This window comes from Toxorhynchites rutilus, chromosome 2, assembly GCF_029784135.1.
Source record: "Toxorhynchites rutilus septentrionalis strain SRP chromosome 2, ASM2978413v1, whole genome shotgun sequence".
NCBI lineage: Eukaryota > Metazoa > Arthropoda > Insecta > Diptera > Culicidae > Toxorhynchites > Toxorhynchites rutilus.
Genome location: NC_073745.1, coordinates 337,629,248 through 337,643,501, shown reverse-complemented (window position 1 = coordinate 337,643,501; position 14,254 = coordinate 337,629,248). Strand labels below are relative to the sequence as shown.

At 36.9% G+C, this 14,254-nt stretch overlaps 1 protein-coding gene across 1 annotated transcript in view; it reads left to right on the top strand.

The window, feature by feature from the left end:
* The window catches only part of LOC129767136 (uncharacterized), a 72,197-nt gene that overhangs the window by 38,573 nt on the left and 19,370 nt on the right, over positions 1 to 14,254 (top strand). The window contains exon 2 of the mRNA XM_055767757.1: positions 5,837 to 6,064. Within this exon, the coding sequence (XP_055623732.1) occupies positions 5,837 to 6,064 (228 nt within the window). The remainder of the gene's footprint in view (positions 1 to 5,836; positions 6,065 to 14,254) is intronic.

The following is a 14,254-nucleotide window of genomic DNA, read 5'->3' as shown; positions in this document are numbered from 1 at the left end:
CGTTGCTCATGATAGTGTCTCGCAAGTGGATGTATTATTCCTCGCACCGCTTTTGTTGATTGTGTAGTAAGAATTGCAGTCGTTCAATCTCTACCTTCGCGTATATGTCGACCAGAAATTGTTGGCACAGCTTACGATATTATGAATTGGCGTTTCTTGACCATGTCAAATCACCATATGATAAACATAAAAATCCATCGAGCGCGCCCTCTGTTTGTTTCGTCGCATGTTCATAAATATTAAATCAAAATGAGAAATGATGTTCATAATGAATTAAGTATCTGTAACGGGGTCTCGTTGGTCTAATGTTTATGCAAGAGATTTTTCGTTAAAGAAACCCTTCTGACTGTAGCCACCCGTATTATTGAGCTTGTCACTCCAGAATACATTCAAGGCGTATTGTTCGTCATAGAAATCTCAACTATTTACTAATAAAAATGACGCAAGTAGTACTACGTTGAGAAGGCAAACCTTGGGAACGTTAGTGCCATTGAAGAAGAACATAGCGAGGGTCGTATGAACGCAATTCCAGATTATTGTTTTTTCTTCGCATTAAATTTCTCGTGCTATCATGATTCCAGCAGCGCTTGTGCTTTGGATCTACACACGTGCTCTCCAGCTGATGTTTTATCAGGGTTGATGGCAATAGCGTGATTGTCATTTTGTAATCCGAGCAAATGTGATTTGAAGAATTTCGATAACTCATTGTGCTCATTCAAAAAGGCGTCCAGCTCGTCGGAGATGCTCCCTGCTTTAGATGAATTGATGTTACTTGTGCATTTGTTCAATGAAGCGGGCGTTACGCCATCAGTCATTGAACAACTTAAATGAATTCGTTCTGTTGAAAAAACGAATAACGGTTAAATTATTAGAATATTTTTGACACAAAAATAATAAAATCGCAATTAAAAATAGGGAATTGGGGTCAAAATTTAAGGTTATGTGTATGGTATGAAGTCAAATTTTTGAAAAAACATGTCCAGATCTTTTTTTCTACATAGGGCCACCCTATTCGGTATTAAATGTATGGTTCTCGGTATCCTACCGGTATCATATATAGTTTACAACCTATTCTCATACCTACCAAGTATTTTGAGTATAATTTCATCAAAACCGGTCGAGCCGTTTCGGAGGAGTTCGGTGACAAACACCGTGACACGAGATTTTTATGTATATAGATCATCAGTGCATTAAGCATTTCAAGATATTAGAACAAAGTGTCCGAAATATGATGTTGTCCGAAATATGATTCAGAACGGTATCGTTTATTCTCACATATCAACTTTAAAATTCCAGGACGCGCTATTTCAATTAGTAATTTGTTAAAACTTGGCATTGTTTCTTCTCAATAAACGAGTACTGCTATTGACCATTATAACTGTGAGGCAATGTGTCACTTGCTACAGTTTGTAACGTCACTCATAATTTTTGTCAGAAACAAATTGTGTTCCTGACATCACTGTTCCCAATCATCTGAGCACTATTTTTAAATTTTACAAACATCAATGCATTCAACACGATCACGAACGTCAACCGAATCGTGCTACATGATCACACGCAGTCTCACATAAATCTATCAAACGCTCTTAATAATTTCTTTATGTTTGGAGTGGTTAATTGGGTTGAAAAGATCGCACCACCAAAGGGTCACCAAAAAATCTTCGTGCGTAGGAGGGGCCCGAGATTTATGACAGGTGGCGAATGTGTTTTGAGTCAGGCCTAGATATTCTTTCCGAGTTGTGCAATGTTGGCTGCTCTCCACCGACTGCAACATATATGGGCAGTCCGAGATGGACATGGATTTGAATAAATGGTGGTCGTGTGTTGAATTTTCCTCCAAACCATTCGTGCGCCGATCCGTCCGGAATTGGACACAATGCGAGGCGGGTGTGGGTCTCACTTTCCTCTCCGTTATCATTGCTTGCGTCCGGTGTGGAGTGTAAATGTATTATTTACGACAGATTACCGTGCGTGGTGGGCTTTTTTTGTTTAGGTGTAAAATTATTCACGAATTAGCATATTTTCTTCCTGGCTGAATTGCTCTCGGTCGTTCAGTTCTTGGATGGCTGAAATTTATATGGTGAACCTGCACCAATTCGGAGGTTGTCGTAAAACAATCGTAAAGAATAATAAATTTATGGGATTTATCCACCGGCTCACGTAATCTCTCAATCCAGTTTGAAGAGAAGATGGTGGGATGGGGTGATTTCATATTTCGACAAGCCGAAAGTTATGAGTTCTCGAGAGCGGCCAAAATAGTACCGACGATGTATTACGATTTCCTGGTAATAACTAATGATCTGAGGTAGAAATTCCAACACTTTCTGTTTGTCAATTCATGAATCAGAGCTTGTTTTTCATTTGAATATTTTGTATGTGTCATTCGAAACACATAGCAGAAAAAAAGATCTCTTCGGGTACCCTTTAGTGACATGACCCTCCGCCCCAACCCCATTAAAAATGCAACACTGCGTGCAGTAATCTCTGAAATGCTCCCCACCGTATTGGGCAATAAACACCCAAATCTTGACTTTGGGATCGCCACAATACCCACACGCACGCACTACAATTCGGGGCTTCCGAATGGCGGCAAACGGCGAAACGGGACCTGCCACAAGATTGATGGCTTGGTGGCCGAATCGTTTGGCCCCCGTATGGTCGGTCCGGCGGTGTGGCGCTCGCTGGGCTCAATATTTACGATCGGCTAATGTGTTAATCATTGCCTAATTTGTCGCTCTTGCCTTTCGGTCGATAATGGGACATAATTCCCCTTTGGATGGTTAGTTTGTTCGGGTGGGCATTTTTCCGACCGTCGTCTGTTCACCAAAGTGTCCCATTTGGCACTGATAGACGCGGAGATATCTAATCTAATTCATTACGGAGGTGGGTTATGCTTATGTTGAGTGTGTTAGGCAAAAATCTGAGCTGATGATGGAGAAATAGCTGTTGGTTGTGATTTCAGCTGTTTGGAATCGATGTCAGTTGGTAGGATTTTTCAACAAATATGGTGAATGAATATTTTTACCACTGTAAGGTGTTTTGCCAATAATTTTACATAAATATTGGACATGAAAGATTTGTAATTGATGTTTTGTTTCTATTGGTAATTATTTGGTTCATTCATAGCCAAGTTTGATACAGAACTTTATTCTCATAACGTCAGACATCTTAACTTCAAGACTACTTACTGCTTATTGAAGATGGAGCAGTCTGAAAGCTATAGCGAGATAGGTACCAAGCAATATTTCTAATTTAATTTATAATTCTGACCGGCAACATAAACCAAACTGCTTTGGGCTTTAGAGTAGCCTCATCATAATGTTGAGGTCTGAGTCTTGTTAGAGCTCTCAATCGATTATTGCTCAGTCGCCGAAAGTTTCAAACTCAGAGAGTTCATTCCCCTCTAGTTTGCCTTCCAAATTGCCATCGTAAACCACACCTTCTCTCGATTCAATCACGGACAGAAAGCATACTTAAGCGATATTCTGGTGATGAAACGCATTCATTTTTCTTCGACGACATCGACAAGACAACATCGTTATTGAACGAGCTGGACGGCGAGGGATCAAGAGATTCATTTCCTGGCCTGACCTGAAATGCATTCAGTTAGTTTGGAACTGTGAGGAAGCGCAGAAAAGCCGATCCATCAGAAGAAGAGAAGACGACCGAGAGAGTATCAGCACCGAAAAACGGTTCCGTTTGAGACATCGAAGCAGCCGCCACACACACACACATATATACGTGCGGAACTTATTTTGTTTAAATTCCATCCAGCATCGAGAAGATTCCGGAAGAATATTATCGTTGCTGAAAAATAATCTGCCAGTTCCCCTGGGAATTGAAAAATACATTCATACAAAAGATTTTTTTTTATGTTTTCTAACATATAACACAGTGACCAAATACATTTGGTTTTGTGATTTTTCAATCAAGTGCAATTAGCAGGAAAGCTTCTGAAGATTATTCATCCCCATCAGAAGGATATTTTCATATCCAATATTCGATGTATAAAACCTTGTACCTCCAACGCAACGCTCTCGTTTTCGAAGTCTCCCAAATATTCATTTATTCATTCATTCAGAATGGATTTAGATTCAACTTCAAACAAATTATCTCTAAATCAACGATAGTCCTACGTCACCATTGCGGTTATACCATAGATATAACCCACTTCCTGTTTTTTTTTCGTTTTTTACATGCATTTTTCGTTTTTTGAATAAAAAAGAGGAATTTGATTTTTGATTCTTCCCCTTAAAGTCAGAAAACACCTTTCTCACATGAAAAAAAAATAAAAATAAAAATAAAAAATCCTTCTACGCATATGTTCGAATTTCAACAATGACAGAGTTATAGAACTTTTTTTTTTTGTTTCGGACTCTGTTGCCTCAAACTGACTCTGCATTACAAAGTACGCTAAGGAAGACGATTCTGTTGCTTTCATTTGAAAGATGAAACAATTTAGTACAGGATACGGTAGTGGGCCATTTAAATTAGTGGATTTTAATAGCATTTTGGAAGTGAAAAACTTAAAAGTTAATTATTTTTAACGTGTTATTATTAATTTCATCCTGAAAATTTATATTAAACTAGATTATCAATTAAATTGAAGCAATTTGTTCTTTGACACCCAACTTCTTTCTTTCTTAGTTTGGCTGCAATATCGATATAAACAATTCCTGGTGAAGAGTCAAGCAAAATCTTTAAAAATCAAGATTTTTATCTCACTGTACATGTCATAGCCACTTAAATTACACCTTAACGTTGAAAGGTTACATTTCTTCTTGAAATAATACATATTTTAAATTTAAAAAAAAATATTTTTTTCCAGACTGTACATAATCGAGTCCAAAATTGTATATAATCGAGTCCGACCTGTAATTGCAAACGTAGTCACCACGGATAGCATGGAATTCTTTGTTTCATTCCACGGCAACGGCACGCGCAATACCTTTAAGACGACACATTTATTGTCATCCGTTCTGCTTTTACAATTTTTATTATTATTTCTATCCATTTATATCCGCTCAATCGGAGTGGCTGTTGTTCGGATTCACCCAATAAAGGATGCGCCCCGGAACGAACGTGGATGCTGCGAAAAAAAACGAGGGGCCAAGGCGAGATTTATGGGATCGAAATTGTTTCGAATTCATCCTTTCGTTTCGTTGTCTGGTTCCTCTCGATTTTTTGTTGTTTTTTTTTCTTTTTTGTTGTTGTTATTTCGTGTGCCTGAGGTCTTCCGTGGCACGCTTCAGAGAGCCAATATAATAAATACTAATTTATGGGGTTTTCACACATTTTGCTGGTTGATCGGTTTTTAATAGATTTTTATTGTGGGTTTCCACCGACGGGATGGAGTGTTTTTGTCTTGCGAAACGGCCATTTGTCACCCGTGCGATGGCGGGAAAAAGTGGCGTTAGGCGGATTAGACAATGAGCTTTTTACAAGCGCACGGTAGAAGATGGATGGGTCAGGAATAAATCCTGGACCGGATGATACCTTTCTGGGGGGAAAAATTTTAATAATTGAACTGAACTCGAGATGTCCTGTGCACTCGAACGATTTCGTTCGCTCAAGGGCACTCCTTAAAATCTCTAATCACATGATTGACATCCCATCAGATTTCGGCCGATGAGTTGAAATGTGGCTCCGTTCCAAAGCATGATTGATATCGTGCCGCAAGCAGGCAAATTCTGAGCCCGATAGCAATCTCTCAAGCAAATCAATCATGGCGCGGAATGAGCCGTCTCGTGCTGCTTAGCCCGGCAAAATGTTACATCCGCTGACAGGTCTTTCTAATTTACTTTTGCTCATTGCTGTTTGACGGTCCATATTTCAGCGGCAGTTCGGCTGACGGCTGGCCAGCCACAGACCTACGAGGATTGCGAGCACCCACCGGATATAGCCCATGGCACTGCCCGAATCACGGTGGATCAGAGCGAGGAATTCGTGACGGCACATTATAGCTGCAACGCGGGGTACAGGATCGAGGGAGGAAAGACGACATTCCGGTGCGATATCGATTCGGACGAGTGGCAGATTGGGGAGCTCCCGAGGTGCTTGAAGGGTAAGTTTTTTTTTCGGCATCACAATAATTCCCTGAATAATCCGAATATTGGTGGTTGAAACTGAAAACAGAAACTTTTCACGTGAGAGTTCTGCATCCATCATCGAATGACAAATCCATTTTATCCTCTAGGGAATCGTAAGAATTGTATTTACGAAACAAAAAGAAAAAAAATAGTCTGTATAGTGTGGTTAGAATCTTGTATATTTGGTGTGCTAATAATCCGTAAATAATTGCCATCGCAATCGGTTTCCAAATCGGTCACAATCCTTGGGACCCTTATCTGAGAAGATATCGAAAAATATCAATCTGCATGTTCTCTGTCATATGCGGCGAAAGATGTTCGCTGCCGGATACCACCGCTCAAATACAATATTTACCATGTAGACAATATTTGATTTCCCTAAAGGCAACGAAATTGAGAAGGGTCTGATTGTATATTGTTTGGGTTGTAACTCTTTCGTTTTCTGGTTTCGTTTCCATAAGAGTGGGCTGTTTGTTTTCCATTTCCCACTGTTCGATCAGCACAATCTTCCCGTCCTTGGGGAAGGAATGAAATTATTGTTGTATTCAACAATGCTATTCATCTGTGGTTACGAGAAGTTTGTGCTGAAGGTGGGGTTTTTATGCTGTTTGACGATATCCTTTGTCATAGAAATACCGACGTTTCAAAAATCGAATGCCACTTTCCTAATCCAAGGATGAGGCACTCCGAGATCAATTGCTGTATCGGCGAGATGAGTGAGTTGCAGTACTTCGAGGCAGTTGTCTATTTGTTACTGTTACTTAATTATCTCCAAGAAACATTATTATATATTTTTCCAACAGCGTAATACTGCCGACAATAGGGCAGCTCAGTTTTTTTTTTGTAATGAGTTCCGAATTATATTTCGTGTTGTTTTTCGTAACAAATAATCGCAACCTGATTATTTCCTTTGCCGTTTTTTGTTGGCCTATACTTTATGAATTGAGAAGACTTTACATTTCACTAAAAGTATTGACAGCATTGAACAGATTAGGTTGCATATGGTTTCTTCGAAATACTTTTTATCAAATTAAAGAATCATTTTTGTCACCGAATCATCTACGGGCAAAGTCGAGTAGAAATAGTAAATTGAGACTTATTTCGATACTCTCGACAAATAAAAATATCAGAGTTGAAATGTAAAAAATATCGTCGGAATAAAGTATTGTTTCTTGATTTTATTCGGATTTTTTTTCAATTCATGCTGTTTTGAGTTATTTTGATTGTATTTAAAATAATGATCAAGTGTTGGAGAAAATATTCTTTCGGAGAACCGATCTAAGGACAAATCAACTAACATGCAATCCAGTACACACTTCGGAATTTCCAAAAGCAAAGAACAAACGTTTGTTTACTGTTGATTTCTTCAGATATACTGACCTTTGCGGGGAAGGCGTAATTGGTTTTAGTATTTCTTGATTTGTAGAATTCTAGATTCCAGAGTTTTAATTCTACCAGATAATCGACACACTTGTAGAGTTCCTGAATCTTGAAAGAATATTGTGAACCGTTCGTTGCTAGCAGAACAACTGAATATTGTACAATTGCTACTACCAGAAATACTCATAAAACTCATTTCTCAGCCTTTATATTTTTGATGTTATAGACATGTGGTTTGGCATAAAAATGCATACTAAGACAGAAGACGGTGTGGTTTTTGTAAGAAGCTCACATTCCGTTAACTTGACAAGGTTATTGCTAAATTTCTTAGATTACTTTTCATCTTGGACAAGAAGTCCATGAATCGAACCCTCACTTTGGAAAAATTAATTTGTAGTATTCAATCAATTGTTACAGACTATTCCAAAGATAGACACTGTTCTATGTCTATCAATGTTTTTCAAGTGCCTTTTGGTTTTTAGGATGTACTGACTACAGTGAATTTACGGCAAATGGTGCGGTATTGATCACGGGAAGTGGAGGAACCACTATGGCAAATCATATAAGATAACTTTTGCATGGGTCACCTACCATCTCAATCCTTTTCATGAGACGAGCGCCGAGGAAGGCATTTTGTTTGAAATGAAAATTTTGTGCAAGGAATTTAAGCAGTTATTGTGTTGGTGAATTTAAATACCTTGTTGAGATGACGAACACTTTGGAAGGATAATACAAAAAATACACATCTCCACAAAATAAAGTTGTTGGAAAGCCATATCTGTCAGTGTATCATGCAGTTCCGCAAAGGACGACGCCAGAGAGCACTCTGCACTTTGCACTTTGAGAAGCGTTCAGGCTAAACAAGGACAAACTTATGTTTCTATTTGAGACGAAATGAGTCGACAGTCGATTTATGTTATCGTACCTTTAACAACCAATCAGCAGAATTCCAAACACTAGCCCTGATTTGTCGAGATTATCCAGATTTTTGGCACGTTTCCTGATATCCAGACAAGCACTCTTTTTGCCTGATTTGTTGAAACATTTTTTACGCAGGACTTCGTTTAATCGGGATGTAAATCTAAAAATTGAATGTGCATCGAAATAATGAAAGATTTCGAATACTTATGACTTGGTCATTTCTCGAAAGATTGCAGAAATGTTTGCATTAAATGCGAGACAAAATTTAAATGTATCATTTCCATTCCGAAAACCATTGCAGGAGGTGCAGAATTGTTCGCGCCAGAATATGCACAAAACAAGTTGTGCAGCGCAGAGCTCTTCTTATTCTTCCACTACATCTTCTCCTTTATTTTTCTTCTTCCTTCTTCCTTCTTCCTTCTTCCTTCTTCCTTCTTCCTTCTTCCTTCTTCCTTCTTCCTTCTTCCTTCTTCCTTCTTCCTTCTTCCTTCTTCCTTCTTCCTTCTTCCTTCTTCCTTCTTCCTTCTTCCTTCTTCCTTCTTCCTTCTTCCTTCTTCCTTCTTCCTTCTTCCTTCTTCCTTCTTCCTTCTTCCTTCTTCCTTCTTCCTTCTTCCTTCTTCCTTCTTCCTTCTTCCTTCTTCCTTCTTCCTTCTTCCTTCTTCCTTCTTCCTTCTTCCTTCTTCCTTCTTCCTTCTTCCTTCTTCCTTCTTCCTTCTTCCTTCTTCCTTCTTCCTTCTTCCTTCTTCCTTCTTCCTTCTTCCTTCTTCCTTCTTCCTTCTTCCTTCTTCCTTCTTCCTTCTTCCTTCTTCCTTCTTCCTTCTTCCTTCTTCCTTCTTCCTTCTTCCTTCTTCCTTCTTCCTTCTTCCTTCTTCCTTCTTCCTTCTTCCTTCTTCCTTCTTCCTTCTTCCTTCTTCCTTCTTCCTTCTTCCTTCTTCCTTCTTCCTTCTTCCTTCTTCCTTCATCCTTCTTCCTTGGATGATACTAACGTGCTTAGAGAGTTTTCGACCATCAGGAATGTACTTAAAAACATAAAAGTTTCAGACCGCACAAAATTTAAACAAAATTTGTACCTGGTAAAATGGAAACAAAGAAAACAAATTGTGAGTTGGCTAAACTATTTAGTTATCCTAAACCCACGATGTGCTCTCAACGAGAACATTTGACCCTAAACAAGAAGCCTGTTTCCAAATGAAACTCAAAGTTAAGATCGAAAGACGTGGTAAAAAGAACCGAATGGCAAATATAATATGAGATAATAGCAGATTTCATGCCAAGTCAACTGGTCATTGGTAGCAACATCTTAGATTGCAACGAAACGTTGTGAGTGTAAAGACATTGATTATTTAAGCAACTTTACATGCTTGAAATCTTCGAAAAAGAATTATACTATTTTTGAAAAGGGCTAATATCTGTTTTCTATAATTAACATGGTTCCGGGATCAAGGGTGCTATATGTTTTTATATTTTTTTGAGAGCTGAGGATTTTTTACATGACATATCCAAACATCAGAGATGTATTCTTTTTCGTTTTTAAGTTATGCTTTTTCAAAGTTGACATGTTTTTAGTCTTCGTTCGATATTCCTATGGGACTAGACAGATCTTTGCGAATATGATTCCATTTTTTTTGCAAGTGTCATATTTTTTCAAAAAGGAATAGCTCATTGTATTCAATTCAATATGTTGATTTATCTGAATCGGTTCAGTAGTTATGAATGAATTTTTGAAAAACGTCATTTTTGGGAAAAGGGGATTGATTGATTTTTTTGACCTTCGGTTAACTTTGAAAAATTATAATTCGAAAACAAAAAAGAACACATCTTTTCTCTTGAGCCTAAACGGCTACTGTGTTATAGATAAAACAAATGTTTATCGATAGATAGCGATATTCTTACGCCTCAATATGGTAACAGTGTAATATACAATAAAATTTATCTGAAGATAAAAAATGTACACGAATGAATTCGGCTCTGTTACAGCTGAATTGCTAAATGAGCCTATAAAATAAACTGTTGGGATAAAAAAAAAGAACACATCTCTGATTTTTGGATATTTCATGTAAAAAAACTTCAGCTTTCAAGAAAAAACATTAAAAAATATGGTGCCCTCGGTCACGGAACCATGAAAACTATAAAAAACAAATACGATAAAAAATTACGAAAACAAAATTCAATTTTTCTGCAACCGTAATATTTTAATTAATATATTAATTGGCTTAATTTGATATGTCGATCATCAAATCGGGCTAGTTGTTCAAAGAATATGAAGTCGTTTTTGGAAAAAAAAGGGGAAAATAGATTTTTCGAATCACCCTAAAATTAAATTGGATGCCCTAATGGAAAAAAAAAGACTGGTCTAAAATTTTGTGAGAAGGAACAAAACTACCAATTTTCACGATCACGATTTTCACGTGGTTCACGATCGGAGAACCACTATATCGGTTTGGCATGAAATGTCTGAATTAATATAATATAAATCAAATAATATAATATAATTCAAAAACTATAATACCTACAAATTTCTGGTCGAAGGATAAATGCAGGAAATTGTTTGGGTTTCATAAAGATAACCAAAAAAATTTTTGAAAAAAAATTACACCGGAAAAAAATATTTTAGAAATTATTTTAAAAATACTAAAAGACCTACAAAATGTTGGTTGGAAAATGAAATGTTGCAAATAATTTATGTTTTCATTAAAAAATATCAAACAAAATTTCATTGAAAAAAAAATTTGAAAATTAAAATTAATTTTTCTCAGAAACATGTTTTTTTTAAATTCTGAAAAAAAAGATATGAATAGCCCTCGCAATTTCCAACAAGTCACCCATACATGGCGCTTTCACAGGGAAAGTGTTTTTCTAACAACAACTTTTTCATGTTTTTTTTGTCAAAAATTACTACAGGTAAACTTCGATATAACGTACATTTCACTTTCAAAATTGTACGTTGTATCGAATTGTACGTTATATCGAAGCATAATAAAGTACTCACAAACGTAGTCTATAATACATTATTGTGTTGCTGTTTTAGTAAAGTTAACGAATAACTTCAATCAGAAGACAAAGCCAGCCTTTCTCATGATGTTTCCCATTTTAGTGTTGATTAAAGCTTGATTATTTTAGAATCCGGAATCACAAAATCAGCTGTATTTCGGGATTGATTGAAGGTACAAAACTTGTTTTAACATCACAATACATATAATTCATTGTTCTATCAGGAAAAAAAAATTGATTTTTTTTCCTTTACACTTTGGAAATGTGTACGTTATATCGAAGTAAAATGTACGTTATATCGAGTGACGTTATAACGAGGGTACGTTATATCGAAGTTTCACTGTATTAATGTTTAACTCGTAGCATTTTTATGTAAAAACTATCGCGATTCACATGTTTCACAAACATTTCTCCATTTAAAAACATGTCAAGAGCATGTCAAACGCGAGAATTTACTCCCAAAAATGTTTTTTATCGGCATATAAAAATGAATTATTTGAAGCGTTACATAGCCGTTTTTTGATATCTAATTCTTTAGATTTTTTATGAGCTTCTAAACAGCGACATTCCAATACATAATAACGCGGAATCAGTTTTATCTAGCTACTGGTAACCCAGAGCAACACAGGACGATGGAAAACGTTTATACACGTACAACCGAAATCACAGGGGACAAGTCTATGCCCTGCTAATGAAATTTGAATACTTTTTACGGTTTAAAACACAATTATTAACTTGAATTGAATGTGTCACAACGAATAATTTTGCGTCTATCCCATCCGTTCCGAGTGACGATTCGATTAGTTGAGTAACGTTTGAATAATTAATGGCTCCCCTTCCGGGGCTGGGGACACCAAACTGCCAAATATGACTTTGCGTGCCGAATGAATTTGGGAGGATTCGGGTGTCTGGTTTTGTGACAGAAATCAGCGCCACAGCGCTCTGCATCCGTTTCCACTCAGAACCGCACCAAAATCGAGATAATCGATATTGATCAATTCCCCCAAACATTTGCCACTGTGGCACGATGTTTGGAACTAACGTTCAAATATTAACTAGCAAAACTAGTTCAAAAATCGACAGAGTTTCGGAATTTTCTTTAGTCTACCAGTTTATTAGGGAGTTTAGATTGATTGTCAATTCCCACGAAATGCACATGTTATTGAACTGTCGACATAGAGGATATCATTTTGTGGTGAACCGTGGAGGAAAAAAAGCCACCCCCACTCAAGTGTCAGATTCACATATAATCGAGTCTTTTCAACGCCCAATTTAATGGGATGGCATTTCCGAATTGCCTCCCTCAGAGCAACGATGATGACAATGACAATGATGATGATGATGATGATGATGCGGATGGCGATGTTGATATCCTGTCAGTTTTAATAAAGCGCTTCGAAAAATGATCCTCTCCACCCCTTCCGTATCATATATATTTGGTATAGCCGCAATTTCCAGCCTGAAGCCAATAAGCCAATCGGAATTGCATCACAAAAACGGGGGACAGAAAAAGCGTCGATTCAAGCGGAAGGGGATTCCTTTTTGGGTGCGTGGGAGACGAGATAAATGTGTGTGAAGAAAAAAGTCTAGGAAGAATAGCTTCGTTCATTTTTCTATGAAGCATTTTCCCCACAAGAACCGATATTGTTGTACGTTTTAGGTTCCTTGATATAGCAGTATCATGTCCGAAACCCATACTTAGCGCTGAGCGAAGCTTGAGAAAGGGTTCCGAAAATGGGAAGTTGTTCATAAGTGTACTCGTATACAACCATTTACAGTATTAGTTGGTGAGCAGACATTACGAAGTGTCTATACTTGCGCTCATAAAACAATGCTATGAGCTGCATATTCCATACATGTATTTGCAGGTGATAAATGTGGAATCTGTGGCATTAATTTCGTGTTTGAGCCTGGTTCTGCAATTTTTGTCGGTAACGAAAGTGAATGCACTTTGTACTTGTTCGATGTGGTGGGTTTTTTGTAATGATTTCCCTCAGCTCTTACGTCGCCCAATGTTTCTTTTCCCAACAAGAGGAGTCTGCAGAGATCAAAACAAATTGGAATAAGATCGTGCAAGATTTGGGCTATCTCGCTCAAACTTCCTCAATTTTTGGACGTCATCAATTGGATGACGAATTTCATGCCAACTCGTCTTAGGAGTTGGCAGCACCATCTCAGATAGTAGTGAAACGTTGTGGGTGTAAAGACATGGGTCATTTAAGCAACTTTGCATACTTGAAATATTCTAAAAAGATTTAGACTACTTTTTGGAAAAAGACAATTTTTTTTTCTTAATTTTTTACAAAAAAAAATAAAATTTGAAAACTATGATCTAATATAATTTAAAAACTATGATACTATGAAAATTCTTGTCAAAGAATAAAATGTAGGAAATTGTTTCAATTTTCACAAGAAATACCAAGATTGTTTTGGAAAAAAATTTTGCTGACGAAAAAGTTATTTTAAAAATTTAAATTCATTTTTCTCAAAAAAGTTTTTTTCAAATCCCCAAAAATATGTATATGAACATCGGAAGATGGGCTCTTTAACAGGAAAAAAGGTTTTCGAACAACAACTTTTTCATGTTTTCTTTGAAAAAAATACAACTAATATGTTGCCCTTATGAAAGTGGTCTACGTCATATATTTCTTGTTCGGAGATATTTAATGAATTGAATTTGCATAAATTAAAATCATTTCCACATTACCTTTTAACATATAATTTTATTAGTCTTGATTAATTGGAATTTGTTATGAATATGAAGTTTGCCCGCAGTATTTTTTCCACCTATGTTGTTGTCTCTTCTAGTGATTTCGTTGAAAGAAAATCCAACCTCGACATTCGTTTCATTGAAAATGAATTTCTTCTTGCAC